This window comes from Pelmatolapia mariae, linkage group LG7 (genome assembly GCF_036321145.2).
Source record: "Pelmatolapia mariae isolate MD_Pm_ZW linkage group LG7, Pm_UMD_F_2, whole genome shotgun sequence".
Lineage (NCBI taxonomy): Eukaryota > Metazoa > Chordata > Actinopteri > Cichliformes > Cichlidae > Pelmatolapia > Pelmatolapia mariae.
In genome coordinates, this window is record NC_086233.1 from 4656652 (window position 1) to 4682081 (window position 25430).

At 40.5% G+C, this 25430-nt stretch overlaps 1 protein-coding gene and 1 pseudogene across 1 annotated transcript; one reads left to right on the plus strand and one right to left on the minus strand.

The window, feature by feature from the left end:
• The first annotated feature begins 6414 nt into the window (after positions 1–6414).
• On the plus strand, positions 6415–11484 carry LOC134630486 (olfactomedin-like). Its single transcript, XM_063477796.1, has 5 exons — positions 6415–6491; positions 6598–6756; positions 7357–7569; positions 7705–7837; positions 10622–11484. Exons 1-5 carry the CDS (start codon positions 6453–6455, stop codon positions 11482–11484), a joined length of 1407 nt encoding a protein of 468 aa, XP_063333866.1. The 5' UTR covers positions 6415–6452.
• Positions 11485–15330: 3846 nt separating this feature from the next.
• Positions 15331–23570, minus strand: LOC134630487 (olfactomedin-4-like; annotated as a pseudogene).
• Positions 23571–25430: the final 1860 nt, after the last annotated feature.

The following is a 25430-nucleotide window of genomic DNA, read 5'->3' on the forward strand; positions in this document are numbered from 1 at the left end:
ATTTCCTGAGGTCAGATGGCCCAGGATGTGAGTGGGTGTTAAGGCGTCTGGGAAGGGATCTCAAAACTGGACTATAGATGGCAGACAGTTGGTGTCGTAAATCACCGCCTCTGTTCAAAGATGGTCGCTCACAGTGGACATAAATGGCTTCTCCAAAAGTTGAATCTGTTCATCTGGACGTAGCGTTTTGTGGGAGAAACGTTTCGTCACTCATCCAAGTGACTTCTTCAGTCTCAGCTGACTGCAGGTTTCCCCAACCCTTATAAACAGTACATTTGCATAATGACTGAAACCAGCCCACTGAAGGAACAATGGGCTGTGAGGTCAGTTCCTTAATCATAATTATGCAAATTCCTATGACCATTGATCAACAATCACTGACCAAAACCCACTGATCAAAGAGCACTGATCAATGGCCATGAGTACCATTCACAGAGAGTTGGGGAATGGCTGCAATCACAGCTTTGTAAGATGGCAAAAGATGTACCCTTAGGCCCCCTCCTCGATTCAGAGATGGTCTTTCCCTTTTCACGTAAAAGGCCTCCTTGACTCCGCGCTCAAACCAGCGTTCCTCCCTGTCCAGGATGTGTACATCCTCATTGTTGAAAGAGTGTCCACTGGCCTGTAGGTGTAAATAGACTGCAGAGTCCTGGCCTGATGAGGTTGCTCTTCTGTGTTGTGCCATCCGCTTCGCTAGAGGTTGTTTGGTTTCCCCGATGTATAAATCCTGGCAATCCTCCTGGCACTTAACAGCGTACACTATGTTACTCTGTTTGTGTCGGGGGACCCGATCCTTGGGGTGGACCAGTTTTTGGCGCAGCGTGTTTTGGGGTTTAAAAGCCACAGAGACACGGTGTTTAGAAAAAATGCGTCTCAACTGTTCCGATACTCCTGACACATATGGGATCACTACAGGTTTTCGCCTGGGCAGCGGTTGTCCTTCTCTCCTGGATCGACTGGAGCTTTCTTTAGGTGCCTTTCCCGCTTTGACAAAAGTCCAGCTGGGATAACCACATTTACTCAGGGCCTTCTTGATGTGATGTTCTTCTGCCTCCCTGGCCGCTGTGTCAGTGGGGATGGTGTTCGCTCTGTGTTGTAGCGTCCTGATGACACCCAGTTTGTGCTCCAGTGGATGATGAGAGTCAAACCTTAGATACTGATCCGTATGTGTAGGTTTCCGGTACACGTCAGCCTTTAGATGTCCCCCATTACTGATGGAAATCTCACAGTCTAAGAAGGCTAACCTGCCACTTTTCATATCCTCCCTGGTGAATTTGATGTGTCGGTCCACCGAGTTGATGTGATCCGTGAAATGTAGTACGTCCTGAGATTTGATTTTCACCCAGGTGTCATCCACATATCTGAACCAATGGCTTGGTGGTGTTCCAGGGTAGGATAGCAAAGCCCTCTTTTCCACTTCTTCCATGTACAAATTGGCCACGATGGGTGAAACTGGGGAGCCCATGGCACACCCATGTTTCTGCCTGTAGAACTGACCCTTGTATGTGAAGTAGGTGGAATGAAGACACAGTTCCAAAAGCAAACACACTTGGTCGATGCTGAGAGTGGTCCTGTTGCTGAGGTTGGTGTCATCCTGTAATCTCTTACGGACTACCTCCAACGCTTCCGTGACTGGGATGCAAGTGAAGAGAGATGTAACGTCGTACGAGACCATGGTATCATCTGCCTCCATAATGACATCTCTCACCTTCTCAACAAAATCCAGGGTGTTCTGGATGTGGTGTTCAGAGCTGCCCACCAGCGGGTTGAGGATCGAAGCCAGAAACTTGGAGATGTTATAGGTGACCGAGTTGATCATGCAGACAATAGGTCTTAAAGGTGCACCCTGCTTATGTATTTTCGGTAAACCATACAGACTTGGTGTAGACTCCCCTGGGTACAGCCTGTGGTATGAGGCCCGGTCGATAGCCTTGTCTTGTTCCAACTGCTTCAGACAGTCTATCACCCTCTTCCTGTAGCCACTTCCTGGGTCTCGTTTCAGGGGCTCATAAGTATTTTCATCACTGAGTAGTGACAAAATCTTCTCATGATAGTCTTTCTGGTTAAGCAATACTGTGCACCTACCCTTGTCTGCCGGAAGGATGATAATGTTGTTGTCATCACTAAGTGAAGTGAGTGCCTTCCTCTCCTCCATGGTGATGTTGGATGCTGGGGGCTTTGCATTGCTGAGACAGGCCGAAACTTTCGTCCGTAGTTGCTCTGCTTCCACTTCTGCAATATTGTTGTTGCGAATTGCTGTTTCTGTGGCTGTGATCAGCTCCACTAGCGGGATTTGTCTCGGTGTGACGGCAAAATTCAACCCTTTGGCAAGGATGTTTTTCTCTGTTTGGGTAAGCTGTCTGTCAGACAAATTCCCCAACTCTCTCTGAATGGTACTCATGGCCATTGATCAGTGTTCTTTGATCAGTGGGTTTTGGTCAGTGATTGTTGATCAATGGTCATAGGAATTTGCATAATTATGATTAAGGAACTGACCTCACAGCCCATTGTTCCTTCAGTGGGCTGGTTTCAGTCATTATGCAAATGTACTGTTTATAAGGGTTGGGGAAACCTGCAGTCAGCTGAGACTGAAGAAGTCACTTGGATGAGTGACGAAACGTTTCTCCCACAAAACGCTACGTCCAGATGAACAGATTCAACTTTTGGAGATTTACTTTCCTGGATGATTGAGAATGCATCAAGACATAAATGGCTTCTTTCACTCCTCGTTCAAACCATCTGTCCTCTCTGTCCAAAATGTGTACATTGGCATACTCGAAAGAGTGACCTTTGTCCTTTAGATGCAGATTGACTGCCTAGACTTGTCCCGTGGAGGTGTCTCTTCTATGTTGTGCAATACGTTTATGAAGTGGCTGTTTGGTCTCTCCAATGTAGAGGTCTGGGCATTCCTCGCTACAGCATACACTACATTGTTAAGTTTGTGTTTAGGAGTTTTGTGTTTGGGATGAACCAGTTTTTGTCTGAGTATGTTGCTGGGTCTGAAGTACACTGGGATGTCGTGCTTGTGGAAGACTCTCCTGAGTTTTTCTGATACACCGGCTACCATCCTAGCACCTCTTATGGGGAACACCCCACATCACATCAATCAGCCAAAATGTGTGCGCGACCCAACGTGTGGCAGACATTCAAAGATAAAATAACAGGATTGTCACGGGAGTTTGAGCAACGATTTCAGATTTTTGGTGAACTGGAGAAAGACTTCAAAGTGTTTTGCTCGCCGTTCACCGTGAATCCCTCTGATCTGCTCTTCAGCATCCAACTTGAAATAATAGACTTGCAGTGTGACTCAGATTTGAAGGGCATATTTGCCGCAGCTAGCTTGAACACATTTTATCAGAATCTCTTGCCAAGTTACCCCAACTTGACAGCCCTTGCATGTTCAGAACCATATATGTTTGTGAGCAAGTTTTCTCTGTAATAAACATAAATAAAACAAAACTGCGCTCAAGGCTCACGCACAAGCACTTGAATCACATCCTGAAGTTGGCTGCTGCTCAGGATGTGACGCCTGATATTGAGCTGGTGAAAGCTAAAAGATGCCAGGTATCAGGAGTCAAATAAACTATGCAACCCCACTTTAAGTGGTGCATGAAACACGCTGATATAGCTCTGTGATCTGAGATATACTTCTGTGATTCACTGAGACTTTGTGTGTTTGTGTGTTCTTTGTCCTCAGAATTTTCAAATAACTTGAGGTGCTTCATAATTAATAGCTATGTTGCGTTTGTACTGTTCTGAAAATACTGTCCTCAGGCTCCAGCTTTATTTTTTATGTTGATCGCATTAAAACAAAGAAATCAATCTGAAGTTGTTGTTTTTAAGTTATATATACCGTTATTTTACCAGTCGGGCCCACTTGGGAATAGATTTTTCTCCACGTGGCCTATAAGAATAGATTATCGTAGTATTAGGGATTTAGTTGTATTAACCATAGTAAACCATTATATTCATTATTCATTTAAGTAGGTCGTAGGTCAAGCTACTAAACATTCACAGATAGAGCACACACACATAGTTGGGAGAATAGGTCAGAAGTGTATGTGAGAAGCTGAGGCGACATTAAGCTGCCGTTAGTAGGATAAGGAGTTGGTAAGCCAGAGCAAGGAGAACATAGTGTGCAAAGAAGTGGGCCGCAAGGTCACGAGATTGGGAGGCAGGAGATAGAAAGGGCGTTAGCAGGCATCTAGTTTTGAGAGACAAAGGTTGTTGATGTCTGTGTTGTAAAATCATTACCCTGTTTTATGTTACATTGTACCTCTGATTAAAGATAGAGCTATAAGAATGTGTGAAATGGTCAGACACTTCGAGATCTGCTGGACCCCCTCCCGTGTATATCTCCTGGACATTTGTATTGCTCAAAGTGTTTGTATGGAATAAAGAGAATTGCATTGATTAAAGTGATTATTGATTGAGCATTAAACACCGTTGTTCTTCTTTCAGCCTGAAGATCAAAGAATTGTTTTTTTTAACAGGCCCCTGAACTAAAATGAGTTTGACACCCCTGGTCTATACCAAAATTATTATTATTTTAATTATGTTGATAAATACATGTCTTACATGTGTCTTTATTAAATTTTGTCTAGCAGTAACAGTCTTAACCTATTGTGATAACAAGCTATAGTCTGCTACAGTCTGCTGGTCATGTTTCAGAGCTGGATATTCCAATAGTAACCCATATAAATGACTAATACGTGCACTATTTTGAAGCTTTACAAGGATGTTGTGGTTGTAGAGCCTGGAATGGTGAAGTTTCAGGAACAGAAAGTGTCCACTTTGAGTCAGACTGATATTTTATTTTTTGAATTCTTTTTTTTATTCTGTGGTTTTGTTATGCACACCATGTCTCACCACCGATGATTAATTTTGCATTCTAAGCTCTTTTAACTTCCCATCATCTGCCAAGTTTCCAAATATACATTTTTGGCAAATGTATAGTTTTACCAACATGAAGCACATTTTTAGAAAGTAGAAGTTCTTATTTTTTAAGTGAGGTGTCATATACGCAGAGACTATGACATAAGTGTTCCCATTTGGGCATTCCACATCAGCAAAATTCCAAAACTATACCTGTAAAAATAAGTGGACCACTGGCAGTCCACTGGATGTTAAAAAGTTAACTGTAGTGTGAGAACTGAAAAAGCTTACCTTAGAAATATCAGGTGGTCTTAATTGATTGCATGTCTTAACACTGCAGCCTTTCATCGAATTAATTAAATGATAGTATATTTTGTAATATTCTGAAAAGATTGTTATTAACCCTGTGAGGACTTCCATCATTGTTGATGAGCCCAAAAACCACTATGATTACTAAGGCATACACTATATTTTCAGAGAATAGTGACCTTTTTTTTTCTTTTTGAAGAAACTGAAAGTGTTATAATATTGTATTGTATACCCTCTCCCTGGTTGTGAATATATAACAAGATTAAAGAATAAAACATAATAATAATAATAATAATAATAATAATAATAATAATAATAATAATAATAATAATAAATAAATAAATAAATAAAAATATACTGACCTTGATAGGTTAAACTGCAGTTTTTTTGTTTTTTTTTACGTAAAATAAATAAAAAGTAAGCTAAAATCATTGAGAATTAAGATTGGCAGCTCATGGTTGTTTGCAATTTTGGCAATTCCAGGCTTCAGTTCCAGTTTAATTTATTAATGGGATTCTTTAATCCCATTAGTATCCTTTTCAGTTAGTCAACACAGAGATGTTGACTCAATACAGGTTGTAGCCTTCATTACACAGAGAAGCCTGTGCTTCCCTGAGCATTAGTCTATACTGCAGACTACTGCAGCTGTTAATGCAATGGATTGCATTGAATGCAGCTGGATTTCTGAACAAGCATGGCATTATATCATAGTAATACATCACTGTAAATGCCCACTTTTTAAAGTTTAACTTTTTTCATTAATCATAAAAATGTTCACTATTAAAAAAAGCTAACGACTACAACCTGCAAAGGTATATATTATTTTTGAGTGTCTTTTTTAAGCAGCGTTTCAAAATTAGATTTTCATACTAAAACTTAATTTCTACTGGATTTGTTGTTTTAAACATGAATTTAGCTTTAAAATCAGCCAGCAGTTCATTCCACTTTTATTATATAGTTAAAAATAAATAAATGAATGAGAAATCAACAGTTGAATGAAAAAATGAAATAATCATCAAGGAAGAATGAAAAGGGGAAATGAGAGCCAGTAAACTAACAATGCATAAAGAAAGCGGGTGGGGTCTTACAAAACGCCAGTTTGATGTTCTTAGTTGTGTCATTTGTCCAAGTGGTTTTAAGGCTGTGGAGCAACTCGTCAGTGACAGGAAGCAAACCGGCAAATTCTGTGTTTATTGTGAGTGAGTTTTTCTAAAGAAAACAGAAGAAGACTGTGTGTCTGTGTTGGTCCCGTCTCAGTTTCTCTAAAAATGCTGCAGCTGCTTCTATTGCTGCTGCTGTCATCCACAGTAAGTCACACTTCTAGTCGATAAATTAAAAAAAGTATTATATGTAGTATTTTTTGTTGTTTGTTTACCATGTAAATAGACTATATGCTCCTATTTGCAAAATCAGGCTGACAGCCAGAGTCAGCGAGTGTCGGGCTACAAGAAGGCAAATGCATGTGTGTGCCAGCTAAACTCCACCATGTGGGTGTTCCCTGCTCAGAAGTTTAAGTACGTGTTGGAGGAAGTTTACACCTGTGAAGAATCTCTGAATAACCTACAAGAAGAGGTAAGAACTTATCTATATGCATTATTGTACTGAAGTAAGCTCTCAGGAATTATCATCGTATTATTAAACAACTAAAATACAAGTAAAAATCAATCAATAATCAAGAAAACATTATTTAATAATTCATTAATTATTATTATCATAATGAATACTAAGTATGGGTATAATCAATTAATTGATGTTTCATTATTTAAAGATAAACAGTGTATCAAAGTTACTTTCTTTTTTTCACAACATTCATATATTATTTTATATGCCGCCTGCAAAAGACTTGTCTTTGAAAATAAAATAAAAAGCTATGCTTCACTGGCCTTTCTTACATTTATCTTATCAGTTGGGATTCAAATGTTTAAAATTATTGTTGTTATTCTTAATAATATTAGACTACACAACTGAGGTCCATGATGTCTTATCTTTCAACAGATGGACATCTATCTATAACAGAAAATATGTACAGTATTTTATAATATAGGGTAACCACTTTTTCTTTCCCCTCAAAATATTAACTTTTTAAAATTTGGATGTATTTTTTACATAGCTCGTATAGGAAAAAAAGCCATGTCTTTGAACAAAGGATTTTTTTGTCTGCATTTCTTGCAGCTGTCGTTCTCCAGCCAACGTCTCCCTCTGATCCAGGATCAGTTTACCAACTTTACTGCTCGGCTGGAGCCCTACGACTACCTGCACTCCCAGGGCCTGTATACAGAACTGTCCCTGCGCCAGCTGGGCCAGGAGCTCAGCCAGTTACAGGTGGACATCGATGTGGTCCACAGCCAGCTTAACAACTCTGAGACACAGAAACTCTCCAAAGAGGTAGAGTTAAAATAGCAGTTGGCAGCAAAATACAACAGAAAGAATAAATTAATGTTATACTATGTCATTTCACAAGTGAACTGTTGTGATGTAACAGAATTATCAATAGAATAATATTATATCTGTTTCTGATAGGCTGATAGACTACATAAACATGTAAACAAGTTGCAAACAATAGACACGCTTAACATGAAGACTGTGAAGGAGAAACTGCGCTACCTAAAGAATAATGTGGAGACCTGCAAGTCAATCCCCAAAGACTTCAGAGGTATGTGTGTGTGTGTGTGTGTCTGTGTGTGTGTGTCTGTGTGTGTGTGTGTGTGTGTGTCTGTGTGTGTGTGTCTGTGTGTGTGTGTGTGTGTATACATGTTTAGATATCTTTGTGATGACAGAAAATTGTCATGCTACTATATTTGTGAGGACCAACAGTCATTTATGGGGACAGAATGCCTGTTTGCGTTTGAAGGCATTTTTGAGGCGCAAAATATGATTTTAGTATCAGGGTTACAATTCACACCCTGGGTCAACACACCTGAATCAAATGATTAGTTCATTACCAGGCCTCTGGAGGATTTCAAGACATGTTGAGGAGGTAATTTAGCCATTTGAGTCAGCTGTGTTGGAACAAGGACACATCTAAAACCTGCAGGACACCGGCACTTGAGGCCTGGAGTTCCATACCCCCAGTTCAGGCTATGGCTTAGGGTGAACTTGAGTGAGGGCCCTTGGGTGGCACAAGAGGCTGCTGGCTGCGGTCTCCTGAACCCCCAGCTGGAGCATGAAGTTGCAGGCTGGGTTCTCATGTACCCCCAGCTCAAGCATGAAGTTGCTGGCTAGCCCGGTCTGACCCTCCAGCTGGCACAGCGGACCTGGGCAACCTCTGCTGAGCCCCCAGTAGGAGTAGAAACGAGCACTTCTGGGGATCCAGAGCACACTGAATCCTTCGACTCAGCCTCTGGATCCGACCCGGCCCATATTTCAGACCCACAGGAGCCCAGTTTGGTCTCACAGCAACCTGTCTTACAACAAACAGTCCTAGCTGGCATTAGAGCTGAAAATCCAGTCTCTACATTGTCTATAGTAACAGAGTTCCCAGAAAGTGAGCTAGTGGTTATGGAAGGAATAGTTTTAAAAACTCATTACAGGTTCAGGTATTTCACATTCTAGTGAAGCATTTAAATCAGCACTGGACACCGGAGTTCACAGACTTGGAAGCACAAAATACATCATAACCATAACCAGTCTGCGTAACACAACATGTCTCCTCATTGAGTTCCGAGATGTTACCAGTAAGTGATCACAAATCTCCCCCCTCAACCTGGATGCTCCCAAAACCTCATGACAGTACTTCATTTTTAATCTGTGAATCCTCAGGCAAGAAAACTGGAAACATAGTTTCTTCACTATTCAACTTGCAAGCAACATCCACGCATGATGCTAACTCAGAATTTACAGTGTTCGTGGGTAATGTTTTTATATCAGCCCTCTCGGATATTGAGAAAGCTGGTGGCAAGAAATCCCCGTGACTCACCGCTCAGGGGATGTCTGTGACTCAGCTTGAGGCCCTGATCATCTGTAGCATCACCGTTGCTTCCCCTTGGAAGTGGTAGCTGCAGAGACAACAGGTGAAGCCTGGATAACTGCAGTGACCGACTCCTCATCATCTGACCACATCCTCGCCAGAAATGAGGCAGGAGATGAGAGGTCCGACCGAGACTGTGAGGGTGAGCGTCTTGTCCGTGGCAGAGAGGTTTATAAAGGTGACTCAGGCCTGGAAGAGAACCTCAGCGAGCCAACCCGAAACTCCTCGGGGCCCCGAGGCTGTGGTGGAGAACACTGAGCAGAAGAGGCATTCAGGAAGGCCTGAGCAAGGCTTGGGCTTAGTACTCCTCGTCTATGGAGAGGAGCCGCTCTCGAGCATCCAAAATCACTGTAAACTGAGTCAGCCGCGGCTCCCTCTCGAGGATCGCCTCCATGGCTGCTAAAACAATGGAAACAGTCCATGGATCCTGAGACGTGTGGATATGAGCGGTGATCCTCACCAGTCTCTCCGTCTCCTCGTTTAACTCAACAAGAGTGTCGAGACCTCACTAGGTCCATGCTCACCCTCACAGGCTCAGGTCGTCCTGTTAAGGCTGAGCAGTCGGTGTGTTTGTGGTGTGGACCACAAACACGGAGCAGACATAGGAGCAGAACTAAAATGTAACAAAAAGCGAGCCGGGCTGGGCTGTTGGCAAAAAACAAAAATAAAGACAATGCAAGCTGGGGCAAAACTAAACTAAAACCTAAAATGGGATAAGCTAACACTAACATGGAAAACTATGACAGGGGACATGAACATTAATCAGAACAGGTGCATGCAAAAACTATGATGAGAGACATGAACATGAACCTGAACCGAAGCTTGAAAACAATTTTGTGACTTAAGACAGACAAACAGACGACCCTACACTGAACAGAGGAAGATGGAGGACTTAAATACATAGAAGGGTAATGAGGGAAGTGGAAACACAGCTGGCACAAAGGAACATGACTCCACAGGGGAAGCAAAACTAAACACACTGAACATAGAAACACAAGACTTAAAACGGGGAACATGGAGAGACATAAACTGAGACACGCAAGCTTGACACAGAGAGACAGAGAGAGGGAACGGGTGGGGGGGCAGAGGACAGAGACACAAGGGGAACCTACACAGACAAGGAGATTACACATTTTAAACAGAAAAAGACTTATAAGCAAGGAGACATGGACGATAACATAAACTAGACTCAACTTCAACTAATACCAACTAATAATAACCCGAGAACTTTATATTATTTCATAAATAATCAAAAATACAAAATAACTCAAAATGCTGGGTCACCGACCCAGCCCTCTGTCAGACCCAGTACAGAGCCATGCCAGTCTAGAAATAAAAAGCTTCGCCTTTTCAAACCAAGCATACACCTTAAGGGGATGATAAGTAACTAATGATGATAAATGACAACGATTGAATGTATCTTATATCATCATCTGCTTCAAAAACCTTCTGATCTTTCTGTCTTTCCAGTTCAGGACAAGCACTGCGTCAGAGGTCTGATCACCAACATCAGTGACCCTATCACGACTAAAGTCAGTCCTCATGGTAAGAGCTATATCTCTGGTTCTTGGGGAAAACAAGCCCAGAAAGAGAGCGAGGGGCAGAAGAACAGTTACTGGGTTCAACCTCTGCTCAGCAGCCACATCTGGGGCAACACTGTGCGCATTTACCAAACCTACGAAGACTTCATGGCCTCAACAAACCACAGAGAATTTACCTTTGCTTCATCTTACAGTCATCCAAACACAAATGAAGGTCCAAACGCCATCCTGTATGGCGAGGCTCTGTATTATCACTGCTACCGCTCTGCAGACGTGTGCCGGTACGACCTGGAGACCAACGAGGTCAAACGGGTGACTCTTCCAGGCACCGGTGTGGGTTTCAACAACAAGTTCCCCTATTGTTACTATGATTGCCAGCTCAATAGTGATGTTGACGTAGAGGCAGATGAAACAGGACTGTGGGCTCTCTATGCCACTCTAGGTAACCATGGAAACCTTGTGATCAGCCGGTTAGTTTGGGACAGCGAGGTGAAGAGTCTCAACGTGACACAGACGTGGGAAACGAGGTTGTTCAAGAAGGCAGTGAGCAACGCCTTCATGGTGTGCGGTGTGATGTACGCGACTCGTTACGTTAATGAGTACAGGGAGGAGGTGTTCTACGCCTTCGACACAGCCACAGGCAAGGAAGACAACTCACTAGCAATACCACTGGAGAAGGTAGCTAAAGCAGTGGCTAGTCTGAGCTACAATCCCACCAACAAGCAGATCTACATGTACAACGGTGGATACTTGCTGGCCTACCAGGCCTACTTCAGATCTGAAGCTTTGTAGCTAGTTATTGTCACATGACCAAGCCCAAAAAAAGCAATGGCTTTTTCTGTGCAACAGCAATCTTAACAGGTCTTGCAAATGCTGAAGATATGTTATGTATGCTGCATGCATGTTGCAAGAAAATAAAGCAATGATTTAAAAAGTACAGTTTAGGGACTATTTTATGCAACAGTGATGTTAGCTAGCAAGCAATACAAATACCACAGATATGTTTTGTATGCTGTAAAAGTTGTTCTTATACTATAATGTCATTTAGTAAAATTGAATGCAATCAATTAGTTAGAATCATAATAAAGTCTTCAGTAACAAAAACATTGAGCATAGGCCTAGGAGCTTGAGGGTACTGTTCAATATTTTAACTATTTTGGGGTTACAGCTTCTAACGTTACTATTACCACTGTAGGGGTGGATTTAAAAAATTGATTTTCTCATAGAAATTGATTTTAGTTTGAATAATGTGATATTGATACCCTGAATAAATTTTTAAATATAAATGTATTTTGCTAGAAACGCCAGAATCTCAGGTTAAAGCTCACAAAACTATTTCAATCATCAAACAGCTAATGAGAGCTGGTAAACGGATTTTACAAAAAGATGTAAACACAAAGCGTGGATCCCCCCCATTCACCCAACGGGGACATGCCACTGGGTGCTGAAAGCCAACATCTCACAGATTCTGAAGCTGCAGGTTTCATCACTCTCCGACCAAAATTCACTGAACCAGCAGCAACAGAAGATCAAGACTACGCTTCACGTTTGAAAAAGATTTTCATGAATTCCATCTTACTTTTGCTGTTTTGCTTCCACCACGAGAAAATCACACTTCATGCACAGCTTTCTCTCTCTGAATGTACTAAAATTTCTGTTTTTTGCATTATTCACTTGCTTATTACGCACCAGTCTGCCATTGGGTAAAGTGCTGCTGCCCGCTACTTTTTTCTTCAAAACAGACTTCCGAAAAGAAGGGCCAATTTCTGCTGTTCAATACTAAAAAAATTTAAACTTTAATAATTATGCCAAATTCCAAAACGCTTAGCTGTGTTGCTAATAAAACCTTAACTTTGCTCTGCTTCACTTCAGCAGGATCAGGTAATGTTTATATGCTGATTCATGGTTTTCTTCAGTTTTTGATGTACTGCAAAATATTTTTAAGGTGTTTATCTGCTATAAAAAGCCAGCCAGAAAAATCTCCTTCATATTTGTTTGTTTTATTCTCAGTTACTTTAATAATAATGGATTGCATTTATATAGCACTTTTCTAGACACTCAAAGCACTTTACAATTCCACTATTCATTCACTCTCACATTCACACACTGGTGGAGGCAAGCTACAGTTGTAGCCACAGCTGCCCTGGGGCAGACTGACAGAAGTGAGGGTGCCAAATCGCGCCATCGGCCCCTCTGGCCAACACCAGTAGGCGGTAGGGTGAAGTGTCTTGCCCAAGGACACAACGACCTGAGAGAGCTGGGGGATCGAACCGGCAACCTTCCAGTTACAAGATGTGACCTCTGATAAGGTCTCACTAGTGTTAGATTTGTTTTTATATATAGATATACATAGATATAAAATAATGCATATGTAATGATAAGATCAGATAAGATAAGATAAGATAAGATAAACCTTTATTAGTCCCAGAAGTGGGAAATTTTTGGGTCACGGCAGAAAGTACAAGTTTAAGAGCAGTAAAAATTAAGATAAACACAATGGAATAGGATAAGATGAATTAGAATAAAAATACTATATACAATAGAATAAAGTACTATACAAAATAGATGAAAATACTGTACAAAATAGAATAAAATGCTCTGTTATAGTAGGAAAGAATTGCACTTGGTAATATTGCACATCAGGGAGACAGTTACAGTTGTGTATGGGATGTGTGTGTGTGTGTGTCTGTCTGCACGTGTGTGGCCATCTTCAGAGACCATGTTGTAGAGTCTGACATAAGTTGGGAGGAAAGTCCTGCGAAATCTCTCCATCCCAGCCTGGGTGCCGCAGCCTGCGGAGCTGCTCAATGCTGTCAGTCTCCTGCATGGGGTGGGAGATGTTGTCCAACAGGGACAACAACTTAGCCACCATTCTCCTGTCACTCACCACCTCCACTGGGTCCAGAAGGCATCCTAGAACAGAGCTGGCTCTCCGGATCAGCCTGTTCGGTCTCTTCCTGTCCCCAGCAGAGATGCTGCCGCCCCAGCAGACCACACAGTAAAAGATGGCTGAGGCCACCACAGAGTCATAGAAGGTCTTCAGGAGTGGGCCCTTCACTCCAAAAGACCTGAGTCTCCCCAGCAGGTACAGCCTGCTCTACCCTTTCCTGTAGATAAATGATGAGAATTATAATATTTCTGTGAATATTGACTGTGTCAAAATTGAATCGAATCAGTGGTGGAAATCAAAATCAATCGCCATATACCATTGGGGCCACTTTGGACTTTACCTTCCATATCTGCTCCCATTGCTGCACATGGATGTCCCTCTCCTGTCCTGGTTCTGCTGGAGGTGCCTTCCTGTTAAAAAGGAGTTTTTCTTTTCCACTGTCGCCAAATCACCTGCTCATGGGAGCGATATGATTGTTGGGGTTTCTCTGTTTTTTTATATTATTATAGGGTTTTTACTTTACAATATAAAATGCCTTGAGGGAACTGTTGTTGTGACTTGGTGCTATATAAATAAAACTGAACCGAATTCAAAGGAAAGGTTTTTGGTGTTGTAGAAACTATGTAATGTAAATGAGAAGTTAAACCCTATTTCAAATTTAGGGTTTTGGGTATTAGCAAATATTAACGAAATCATTGGGCCCAAAATTATTTAAATACAAACTAAGATGAAAACATGGTATATTGCAACATGTTAGTTGTTTAACCAAAATTAAGATCAATGTGAAAAATTAAGTGCAGTGTACACTATGATTCAGTAGCTTGTAGAGACACGTGAACCTTTCAATAATCTTTTTGAATAACTTCATCGATTACATTATTATTGAAAAATTCTGGCCCACTCTTCTTTACAGCATTGGTTCATTCAGGTAAGGTTTGCAGGTATGTGTTTGCTGTTATCCACAGCTCTGTTAGGGCCATGACAGCGTTTCAGTTGGGTGTAGGCCATTGCACCTTGGTGGTCTGCACTTGAATTATGAACTATAAAATGTGTAATATTTTATCTGATACTTGAAGGATAATTTTTAAATGTTACACAATGTTAGTTTCAGTCATTGTAAATGCACTGGAGAATATTTCACAAATATCTCCAGTAAAATAAACAACATGAATGGTAGATACCATTAGGAAGTAGGAATGTTTTTATTCATGTGGCCATTTCAAAAAATGTTGTCTGTAAAACTAATCATAGATTAGTTTTCTGCATTCAGAAAAAAAGAGGATTTAATGTCACACATAAAAAGAGCCAGTACTTAGATTAATACACTGGTGCAACAACTAACGAGTTGATAATCTGTTGAATTTATGAATTTAATTTATTTATTTAGATAACTGCTTCTGTAATGTCACTGCAAGGATGTGTCTCTGCAAATGTCAGAACAACAATCTTGTGACTTTTATGAGAATATGACATTTGTATGTTTACATAAAAAAAGATATAATAACATAGTTAGGGTGACCCTGAACATTAAAACCACTACACTGGAAATTATTGATTTTATTAAATAAAGAGAGTACAACGCAAAGATGAACCTTTTATTTGCACTGGTTGAATTAGCTTAATGGAGAAATACATTGTTTATGAAATGTGATGCATTAAACATGAAACATCTTGAGGAAAAACTGTTTTGAATTTCAGACTTTTATAGAAATCAATCAGTTTTGCAGAAATGAAACAACAACATCAATTTACCCAAACAACACCTTGTAGGAAACCATGTTGGAGTCACAGTAAGCATGCAGCATCTGGTCCACAGGGCTGTAGTTTAGACTTTGAATGTTGGTAGACATCTTGTTCATTAAGATGCCAACGTTGAACCTCTCCTGTCCCGTCACAGTGTTGAATGAGTAAAAGATCTCCTCGACTTCCCTATTAATGTAACGTGTTGCATAGAGAACGCCACACGCCATGAAGGTGTTGGTCACTGCCCGCTTGTAGACTGAAGTGCGCCAGGTACGCCTAAGTGTTGGTGTTTCACCCTCCTCCAGCTTGGAGAGAACCAAGTTGCCAAAGTCCTGAGTGGTGGTGTAGACCACCCAGACACCAGACTCATCTGTTGCCAGGTCCAGGTCAGTGTATGGGTAGCATTCCTCAAGATGGCAGAAGTTACCTTTTGAGTTATACCTGGTTAACAGAGGATAGCAGTGAAAGTTTCTGTCATAGTTATTCTTCAAACTAACATTTTCAAAGTTGAGTAACAAACCTGGTGCCTTTTGGTAGTTGTAAGGTCGTGACACTTTTAGTGGTGAGATTAAATCGACAAACATAATCTTGGTTGTAACAGTTGTAGTACAAAGCCCCTCCATACAGAACATTATTTGGACCCTGGATGGTGTTGGTAGTTGGGTTTGAGGAGTGGATCTGGACGTTACCTGAAAAAGAAAAAGGAGGAATAAAGGTATATAAATAATTCAAAACTATAATTTGCTTCACAGAAATGTGCCAGTAATTAAGACAATCGTGCACTTTACTTTATTCCACTTTAAGTAAGGAAACTATGAAAAAAATGTCAGTGTTCTCTTATAATATTAAAGTGTAAAGTCACTTTTATTATGGTCTGCATAATTCAATTTTAGGTACAGTTAGGTATTGTAGTTACCTAACAAACTTTAAACGGTCCTTTCCATAGACATTCAGTAACCCAAAGTACAGCAAACGTCCAGGTTAATTTAATTCTTTCTTGAAAATTCAAATGATTCAATAAACTACTAATTTACCAACTTCAGAGTGATCCCAGTAAAAACAGTAAGGGTTTTTTGCATTTCGTAGGGGAATAAACAACAAGAAGAGAGCAGTTCCTTACCTGGGACGCTCAGTCCAATAATGAGAGAACATAGTTGGCATATACGTTACTCAAAGTCAGCATCACCAGCCAGTACCAGTTCTCTTTGCCTTTCTCTGATCTGGGATCACGACCCCAGGCTCAGTAAGCATACGAGCCAGGATATTCTCCTTTTGTGTAGACCTTTGGCTCAGTGACATTCAGAAGCCGGCTGCGTGGACAGGTACCTGAGGGGAAATGTATAGTGTGTATTAGCTGTTCTCCGTGAGGCTACTTTTATGGAGGAAATGCATATTATAACAGGTCTTTTAAATTTATTTGTATGGCAAACTAGAAATTCCTTTATCAATGCATGCTAGGGTTTATTCATCATATTACGATCGAGCTTTCTTTTACTGCAACAACTTTAAAGTAATAATTGTTATTATTATATTATTTATTAAATGAACTCAGTTCAATTCATGATAGCTTGTGTAACTACCTTTTGAACAAATAACTTGAAGTAATGATTTTCTGTATGACATTATCAGTTTCTCACATCTTGGTGACTTCTTCTTTGCAATGTTGCTTAATTTCACTGAAGTTTAAGTGTATTTGTTAGTTCGGTTGAGGTTGGGACCTGGCTTTTTACTTCACATATTTTCATTTGAGGTTGTATTTACCTAATTTTAAAGCTTATTGATAGCCATGTTTATCAGTGCAAGGTGATTCATTGTAGCTATTTGAATCCAATTTCAGTGCACTGATTGGATTCTTTCATCAGCTGACACAGGCGATCCAAATGATTGGTTACTCTGGTGAAAGGCTATGGATAATTAATGGATCCTCACCACAATTTAAATCACATGCAGCTGAGCACTTTTCCTCACATTTGTTTCAGCTTTTCTGACTCAACGACAGATCAAGATTTGGACTTATTAAGAGCTTCACCTATTTTGTATTTTCTATTCAACTGAGCCCTTAATTTTTGTCATCTTTAGAAGTTATTTTCTTCAGTGATCTTCTCCATATTTATCTTATCTTACATTAGCTTAATTAAGCTTACCTTGGCTTAATGTAAAGATCAGTCAAGTTGGTGTGGACACAAATGATTTTATGTTACTAGGCAATATGAATTTACAAGAAAAGATTATTAACTGCTCCAACCCCCAATAATTGGTTCCCGCCCCCACCAGGAAAAGAAAAACAAATAAACAATCAATTTTTTAAAAAAAACTGCTTGATTGACTCACCCTGTGGAGGCTCGGTGGGTGTGACAGTAGTGTTCAGTTTTTCGCTGCACTTGCGTAGATCAACCTTCAGAGCAGCAATGGCTTGTTGTCCCTTTATCACCTGCATGGTGTCGAACTTCTCCAGCTCTTGCATCTCTGTTTTCAAGTTCTCCAGCTGAGACAATTTTGGATTGTTTACAAAATCATGAAAAGAGCAAGAGGCATCAGTTGATAATCTATTTCTATATCTATATTACAATTTTTATTGTAGAATTTAGTTAAACAATTACTAAATGTAACAGCAAATGAATGTCTGTTTATCTTGCATTTAATCCCAAAATTTTAAAATGTATCAGATATAGATTTGTGGGGTGTAAAATTAATGTTTTATCTTTAAGGCTCATGTACACCCATTATTTTATATTACACAATTACCTCATAATTTGTATCACACATTTATGTTGTATCCTTCATCGCAAACAGACATGCATTGCAGAATAATTTGGGATTTAGACTGCTACACTCAGATACTAAGACATAAACAGAGTGAAGCCTTCTTCTCTGAGGAACGTGTGAGGGGGATGGTCTACCTGGACTGATGGCCCTAATTAAAAGGTAGGGCCTGAGGCTACAGTCTCCACTGCCTCTGTGGTGGGTATGCATGTGAGGAGAGAGACTACCTTAAAGGACACCATGGTTCCATCTGGATCCAGGGTAAGTTTCTGGACCTTGTCGGTGTAATCGGTGGAGGAGGGAGGGGGTGAGTGAGTGAGTGATTCGTTCAACTCGTTTGAGCTGTGAGCCAGGAGGAAGGGGGTTAGTGAGTCCTGAGTGATTCGCTTATGCTATGATTCAGCACAGCAAGGGAGGGGGTGAGTACCTCAAATGTGCTGTTAGCATGCTAGCTGAGCGATGCTACTGTGAACCGAGGAGCTATTGTCTTGATGTGAGCTTCTACTCAGGGTTTTTTCTTCCAGTTCAGAGAAGGAATGTTTTTGTTAATAAACTGGCTGTTGTTTTTTTCCCCACAATTTTAATTATAAGCTAGATATATTTCTACTAATGGAATTAGTTTGCTAAGAGCAACAGGGATGAGTCAGTGAGTCAGTTGCGCTTGTGAATCATGATTCACGAGTCAGTAAAGTGATTCTCGAGTATTGAACGATTCGTTCACGAATCAAACATCACTACTTCGGTGAGGTGTTTACAGACATTTTTAATTTGTCCCTCACCCAGTCAGCTGTGCCCACATGCTTCAAGTCAACCACCTCCCCAAGAAAAATAACATAACCTGTCTGACCATCATCCCATCATACTCACTTTAATTGTAATGAAGTGTTTTGAGAGGATAGTCATGTCCCATATCAAAGATACCATCCCAGACACACTAGATCCTCTGCAATTTGCATATGGTAAGAACCTTTCTACTGAAGACGCCATTAATGCAGCCACCCAAACAGCCCTTTCAGACCTCCAAAATAAGGACACCTACATTCAAATGATGTTTACAGACTAGAGTTTTGCATTCAACACCATCATTCCAAACAGACCGTTGGGAAAGCTCTCCACTCTTGGACTGACACCCTCCCTCTGTCGCTGGGTCCTGGACTTCCTCACAAAGATACTCAATGGTACAAAGATAGTGAGCACAGGGATCCCCCAAGGCTATGTGGTCAGTCTACTCCTGGACACCTTTTTCACCCAGAACTGTGTCCCCTCCCAGTGCAACACCTCCATCATTAAGGCTACGTCCACACGTACCCGGGTATTTTTGAAAACGGAGATTTTTCTATGCGTTTGCGCCTTTCGTCCACACGTAAACGGCGTTTTCGGTCACTGAAAACGGAGATTTTTAAAAACGCCTGCCAGGGTGGATGTTTTCGAAAACTCCATTTTTGCATTTACGCGTGGACAAGGAAAACGGAGAAAACGCAGCGTCAAAGGTGTGCGCCTTTTTTGACGTCACACTGTGCGCCATGTTATTGTTTCGGTGAATCTCCCACCGAGGCTTCTAGACTTCTGATTGGCCAACATTTCTACACGGTTAGGAATATATCGCCACCTGTTGCTTTGGCATGTTCCTAGTAGCGTTTTCCTTCATTTTTGCGTTTACGTGTGGACGGGATTATTTTTTAAAACGAAAACGGAAAATCTCAGTTTTTAAAAATACCCGTGTACGTGTGGACGTAGCCTAAGTTTGCTGATGGGAGATGATCATCATGATGACTAAGGAGATGATTGTTGACCTGAGGATGAGGAGAGACCAGCATGCCCCACTATACATCAACGGGACTCAGGTGGAGAGAGTGAAGACATTCAATTCCTTGGTACCCACATCAGTGAGGATCTCACCTGGACCCATAACACACAGCAGATCATCAAGAAGGCTCAACAACAACTCTTTTATCTAAGGAAGCTGAGAAAATTTGGATTACCCTCCAAACTGCTCAGCAACTTTTACAGATGCACAGTGGAGAGTATTCTGACAAACTCCGGGAATGGAAATAGCACCATTCAGGACAGGAAGGCTCTCCAGCGTGTTATTAAAATGGCGCAATTCATCTGCGTAGTACCCAATGTTCCCTCTAAGCTGCGCACGTGCGCAATTGCGCACTGCTGGCATGGTCTCTGTGCACAGAAAATCTGTGTTGCGCACAAAAAAAAATCTAACCTGATTTGAAATTAAAATTAATACTTTAACAATTCTGTTTTGCAGTGTTAGTCAGTAAGTGACTGGCTGCTCCTGTATGGGATTAGAACGATTCCACCTTATCCCATAGTCCAGCCAATGATGCGATTCACATTCGTATATACGCAGCTAATCAACGTGGTTGACAGGCTATGACAGCGTACTTATGTGCCGACACCGGTGTTTTAGCGAGCAAAGCGGCGTGCCTGATGTGGAGTGAAGCCACATTAATGAAACGTGTACAACCATTGGAGAGGTGAGCAGGACAGACGGAACAATTACGGAAAAAGTGTGGACTTTATACCAGTTTTTAAATTGTTTTGATAGGCCACGTAAAACCAGAGTTATGATTAAAAATATATACAATGTTTGGTTTTCTTCCTGAATACTATCGTTGTTTATATTTACTGCGGGAAGAAACGGTAAAAACGGCGTTTTATAAGGAAAAAGGCTCGAAAGCACTCTCCGCCTGTGAGCAAAAACAAACTCCTCCCACCTTTCCTATTCGTCCAAAAAAGTACCATGTCGACCAATCAAAAAATGATATGGCAACATGACATCTAGTTGTTACGAAACGGGGGGAAGTTTTAGGAGTGACGGCGGTGCTTTGAGATATGAGTGATTTGAGACGTTTAGCGCAAATCTTGTGTAGTTAGTGTGTAGTGTAGTCAATAGTTTTGTTGTGTGTGTCAGAACAATGAGGCGACTGCTGAATGTTACAGGTGTTACAGGAGTGATACATCTCCTGTTGTCAGGCCTGCAGGTATCAGGCTGCTGTTCTACTTTATCTCATAGTGGACAGAAATTATTTTTTGGAGTGGCACAAATAATTTGTGTGGCATCAGATTTGATGCAGAACAGCTGATTGTTCTGTAAATAGTTTGAAATGTTTATTTAAAAACGCCTTGGCTGCATTTAAAAAAAATAGCTGCAAAAAAACTTTGTTGTTTGCCAAACTGAGTTACTTTTTTAAAGAAGTAACTATATAATTAATTGCCCAGCATTGGTCATTATATACTGTATTTTGCAGACAGAGAGCTACAGACTCTCTCCCAGACCACAGACTCATAATGCAAGTCAGAGCTTTTTTTAAAAAAGAAAGAAAGTTGTGTTTTCAAAATTGGAGTTCAAGTTATTTTTACTTCCAATAGCGTTAACATACTACACAGATCATGAACAAGATTTTTTTTTTTTACATTTTCATTGTAAGTGGGCTAAAGCAGTTAATTAAAAGTAGTCTAACATAAATGTAAATGCTGTAATTTGATTATCTTAATAAACCATGTAACTTGGATGGATTCAATGCTGGCGTGACCACATTGCACACGTCTGATGTCGCTCACAGTGGTCCAAGGGATCGCTCAGGGAGTTTGTGTGTTCGCTCAGACACGTGAAAAATTAGAGGGAACATTGGTAGTACCCTTGCCATGCTTAGAGTCAGTTGGGGTTTATTCTAACTTATTTCAGTTAGTTTTTTATTTAGTTGTTTGAAGGGAACTTGCAAAATAACAATTTCATTGCTCAGCGTAACCATTTGTGTTTTGCAGTGTATATGACAATAAACTTCTTAAATCTTGAATAATTCTTTGATAGCCCATGTGGTTAAAGCTGTTTGAGATATTGTACTACCCATAAAAACAATGACCTGGGGTAAATGTATGTCTTTGTTCATTGTTGTTCTTGCGCTTTCTTTCTGATTTTCCTCCTTAAGTCTTTGTCTGAGAATTGCACACCTCCGGTAAACTGGAAGTGAACAGCGCAGAGGAAAAGTGAAGACAAAGTAGTAAGAAACGGTCTATTCATTAGAGTGCGACACCGTTTGTGCAAAGAGGATATTACAGGTAAAAAAATTATTGCCAACTAGTGGTAGGACTGAGCTCAAGTGCTATCTGGCTCCATCTGGTGGAAGGAGGGAGGGCCTGCAGGTCGCTTCTGGTGACAGTAACAACAATGTGTCAAACAATGATTAAAGGGAAGCTAAGCTCCTTAGACTACGATGACCTGGATGACTGAGAACCTTCACAGACCTTGTGTTGTGTAAAATCTTAAATAAAATTGCAACCACCAGGTGAGCTCGTCTTTTGAAGTGAGGTTTATTAAAAGAAAAAGAAAAACACTGCAGAAAGCGTTCAGATCAAACACCAAACAGTTTTCTTAGGAAGGACACCGCCCTGAACTATTTTATACCTCCCCAAACACTCTCAAACAAAGAACATTCCTCATTCTCAAGGTAACTGAGGCCAGAAAAGCAGCTCTGGATGGCTCCACTCTGGTCCACCTTTGTCAGCAAGCTCACCTCCACCATATCAAGGCACAATTCTTGAGCAACCACCCATGCAAGCCCCACTCATGGTGGTCAGATGTGGCGTTTTAGAAGAGAAGGCAGCTGCGCTACCACATTGTTTTTATTGCATGTTTTTACCAGATTCAATAAAAGTGTTTACTGCTTGGGTGCGGCAGCCTTTCTCTTTGAGTCAGAGGTCCATGGTGCCATGTAAGCAAAATTTGAAATTCCAACCATCTGATAATAAATTGTGAAACTTATAATATGAGCATTTTTCACTTCTCTCATGAAAACACCCAGCTGGGACAAAGATACAGTGATGTAGTAATCTTTAGAATGATGTCAGCGTTTTGCAGCATGTGGTTGTGAATCTACCTGTTTAGTGGCGTTAGCAGTGAGGATCTGATGCTCCTGGGTGGTGCTGTTGAGCCTGTCAATTAGCTGCTTAATCTCAGTCATTTCATTCTCTATAACATACAAGCTGAGAACTCCATACAGCTCTCTGTCATCCTCCTTCTCCAGGATCAGCACGTCTTTGTTCAGCTGGGAAAGACGACGCTCCAACCCGAGCAGCAGACTCTCCAGCTCCACAGTCTGCAGAGGCAGCAGTGATTAACCAGGAATGGAGACACACAGTATGAGAGCTTTAAAAGACTAGTTACCTTCTGTGGGGTGATGTTGCTGTTGCAGTCTGATACATTGGTTTCAACTGTCCTGAGCTTTTCATGAGGGAATGCCTTCTCAGAGATATTCAGCTCACATGCACATATTTCTAGTGGAGGTGCCTGAAAGATAGATTAATTGGCAAGTGAAATAAGGAGAACATCACATTTAGTGGTATTTTACATTTGTTACTTCATTCAAAATAGATATTTTGTCATTGAAATGAAGGCTTCAGTATTTCTTACCTGTTGGGTGAATGTGAGCAGAGCACACAGTGAAATGATCACGTACAGCTTCATGGTGAATCAGAGAGCAGAGCTGCACAAAACCCTCTCTAGAGTGTTCGACTGTGGCACTGTGACTGCAGCAGCACCCTCTAACTTGCAAACACTCCCACTATCCTGTGGATGCGATGAAGTGGATGTGGGTGTGTTTGCATTTTTATCCATCACTTTGTTTTCTCTATTTTCTGATTTGGATTACAGCAACACAGAGAATTTGCATCTAATCATGGGAAATGACGGTAAAAGCATCTTCAGCTATACAAAAGAAATATCTCATATTTAATAAAGTACCAAATAAGAACTAAAGGACTCAAACTCTGAGTCACTGTTAAACCTATGGTCTATGTGTGATGAGAGGAAGATGCAAACCAATCCAAAAGCTGTGAACAGTGACTAATAGATCTATTTTATTCTTTTCTTTTTTATTGTTTCATGAAATTCCATCAGGAAAAGAAAGTGATGGTCATACACTAAATGAACTATTTGAATTTTATAGTTAATTCTGGGTGTTGTTATTCATACAGTGTGTTAGCCACTACCACATTTTGGTGCACACTAAGCTCTTTTAACTGTATTACATATAAATGTACAGTCTTGTGCAGACTTTCTTCTTGTCTCAGACAGTCCCAGACACTGACACTGTCACTGTCCTAATGAAGACATGGATAAGATATATCTTATGTGTTTAAACATAAAGCCAATAACACAAGAGCTCTAAGAAGAGCTGGAAACAAGCCCAAAGACATTTTCAAACCACCTGCCACAGCAATTCTCCTGTCAAAACTGCTCCATTTAGAAATTAGGCTGGAAGATCAGACTACAAGACTACAATGCTGAATGTCTATGGTTACATGTTGAAGATCAGGCTCTGGCAGCTGTGCTGGGGTCAGCTAACACAAATAGCTTTGTGCAGATCTGAAAAAGAAACAAAGTTGTGTTAGAAATATAGCAGAGTTTTGTTTCTTTTCTGGACACAGTGCACTTTCCTATCATGCTCTTGTTTTATTGTGCAATAAAGCGCCGCTGTTTTATTCCTCTCAGCATATAAACTGAAATCAGCTGATGGTAGGGCAGGTGTGCAAGAAGAAAAAAACATTTTTGTTTGATTGTTTTGCATCACTCTAAGAGTAATGGAAAGTACAGATTCTGGGAACAGAAAGTGAACAACTTTATGCAAAGTTTAACTGAATGAAACTTGGCTTAAAGATGACATTGCACAGTTTTTCTCATTACTTCAATATAATATACATCTATGTAGAGAAAAAAAATGTGGAAGGTGTTTCTATTTCTATTCATAACAACGTTGAATTTGTTGATAATAAGGATCTTACTATTCACCTTACTCTAAAATCTCTTCCTTTAATATTTCATATTATAAAAAATATAAAAATCAGTTTACTAAAACATTAAAACTAGCTAAGAAAATTTTTGTTCTGTTAGGGAAATCATGTAAAAATGTTCAAAACACATGGAATGTCATTAATGAAATGCTAAATAAAGAACACTCTGGAAGTATTCCATCTCAACTATCCAATTGTCACGTTCCTGGGTCTGTTGACCCAGCATTTTCAGTTTTAGTTTATTTTGATGTTTATGGTTTATTTCTACTTCATTAGGTTATCTAAGCTCATTTGTTTATTTAGATTCTCCTTGTGTTTCTTCCCCTTTATTTAAGTTTCCCTCGACCTTTGTGTTTCATGCTGCGTGTCTTTTGTTATTAAGTTTGTATTGTCATGTCTGCGTCTCATGTTTCCTGTTTTATTTTGAAGGTCTGTGTCCTATGTCAGTGTAGTCAGCTTTGCTTCCTTTGTCTCGTTATGTCAGACCAGTGTCAGCTGTTTCCCCATGTGTTCCCACTTCCCCTAATCACCTCCT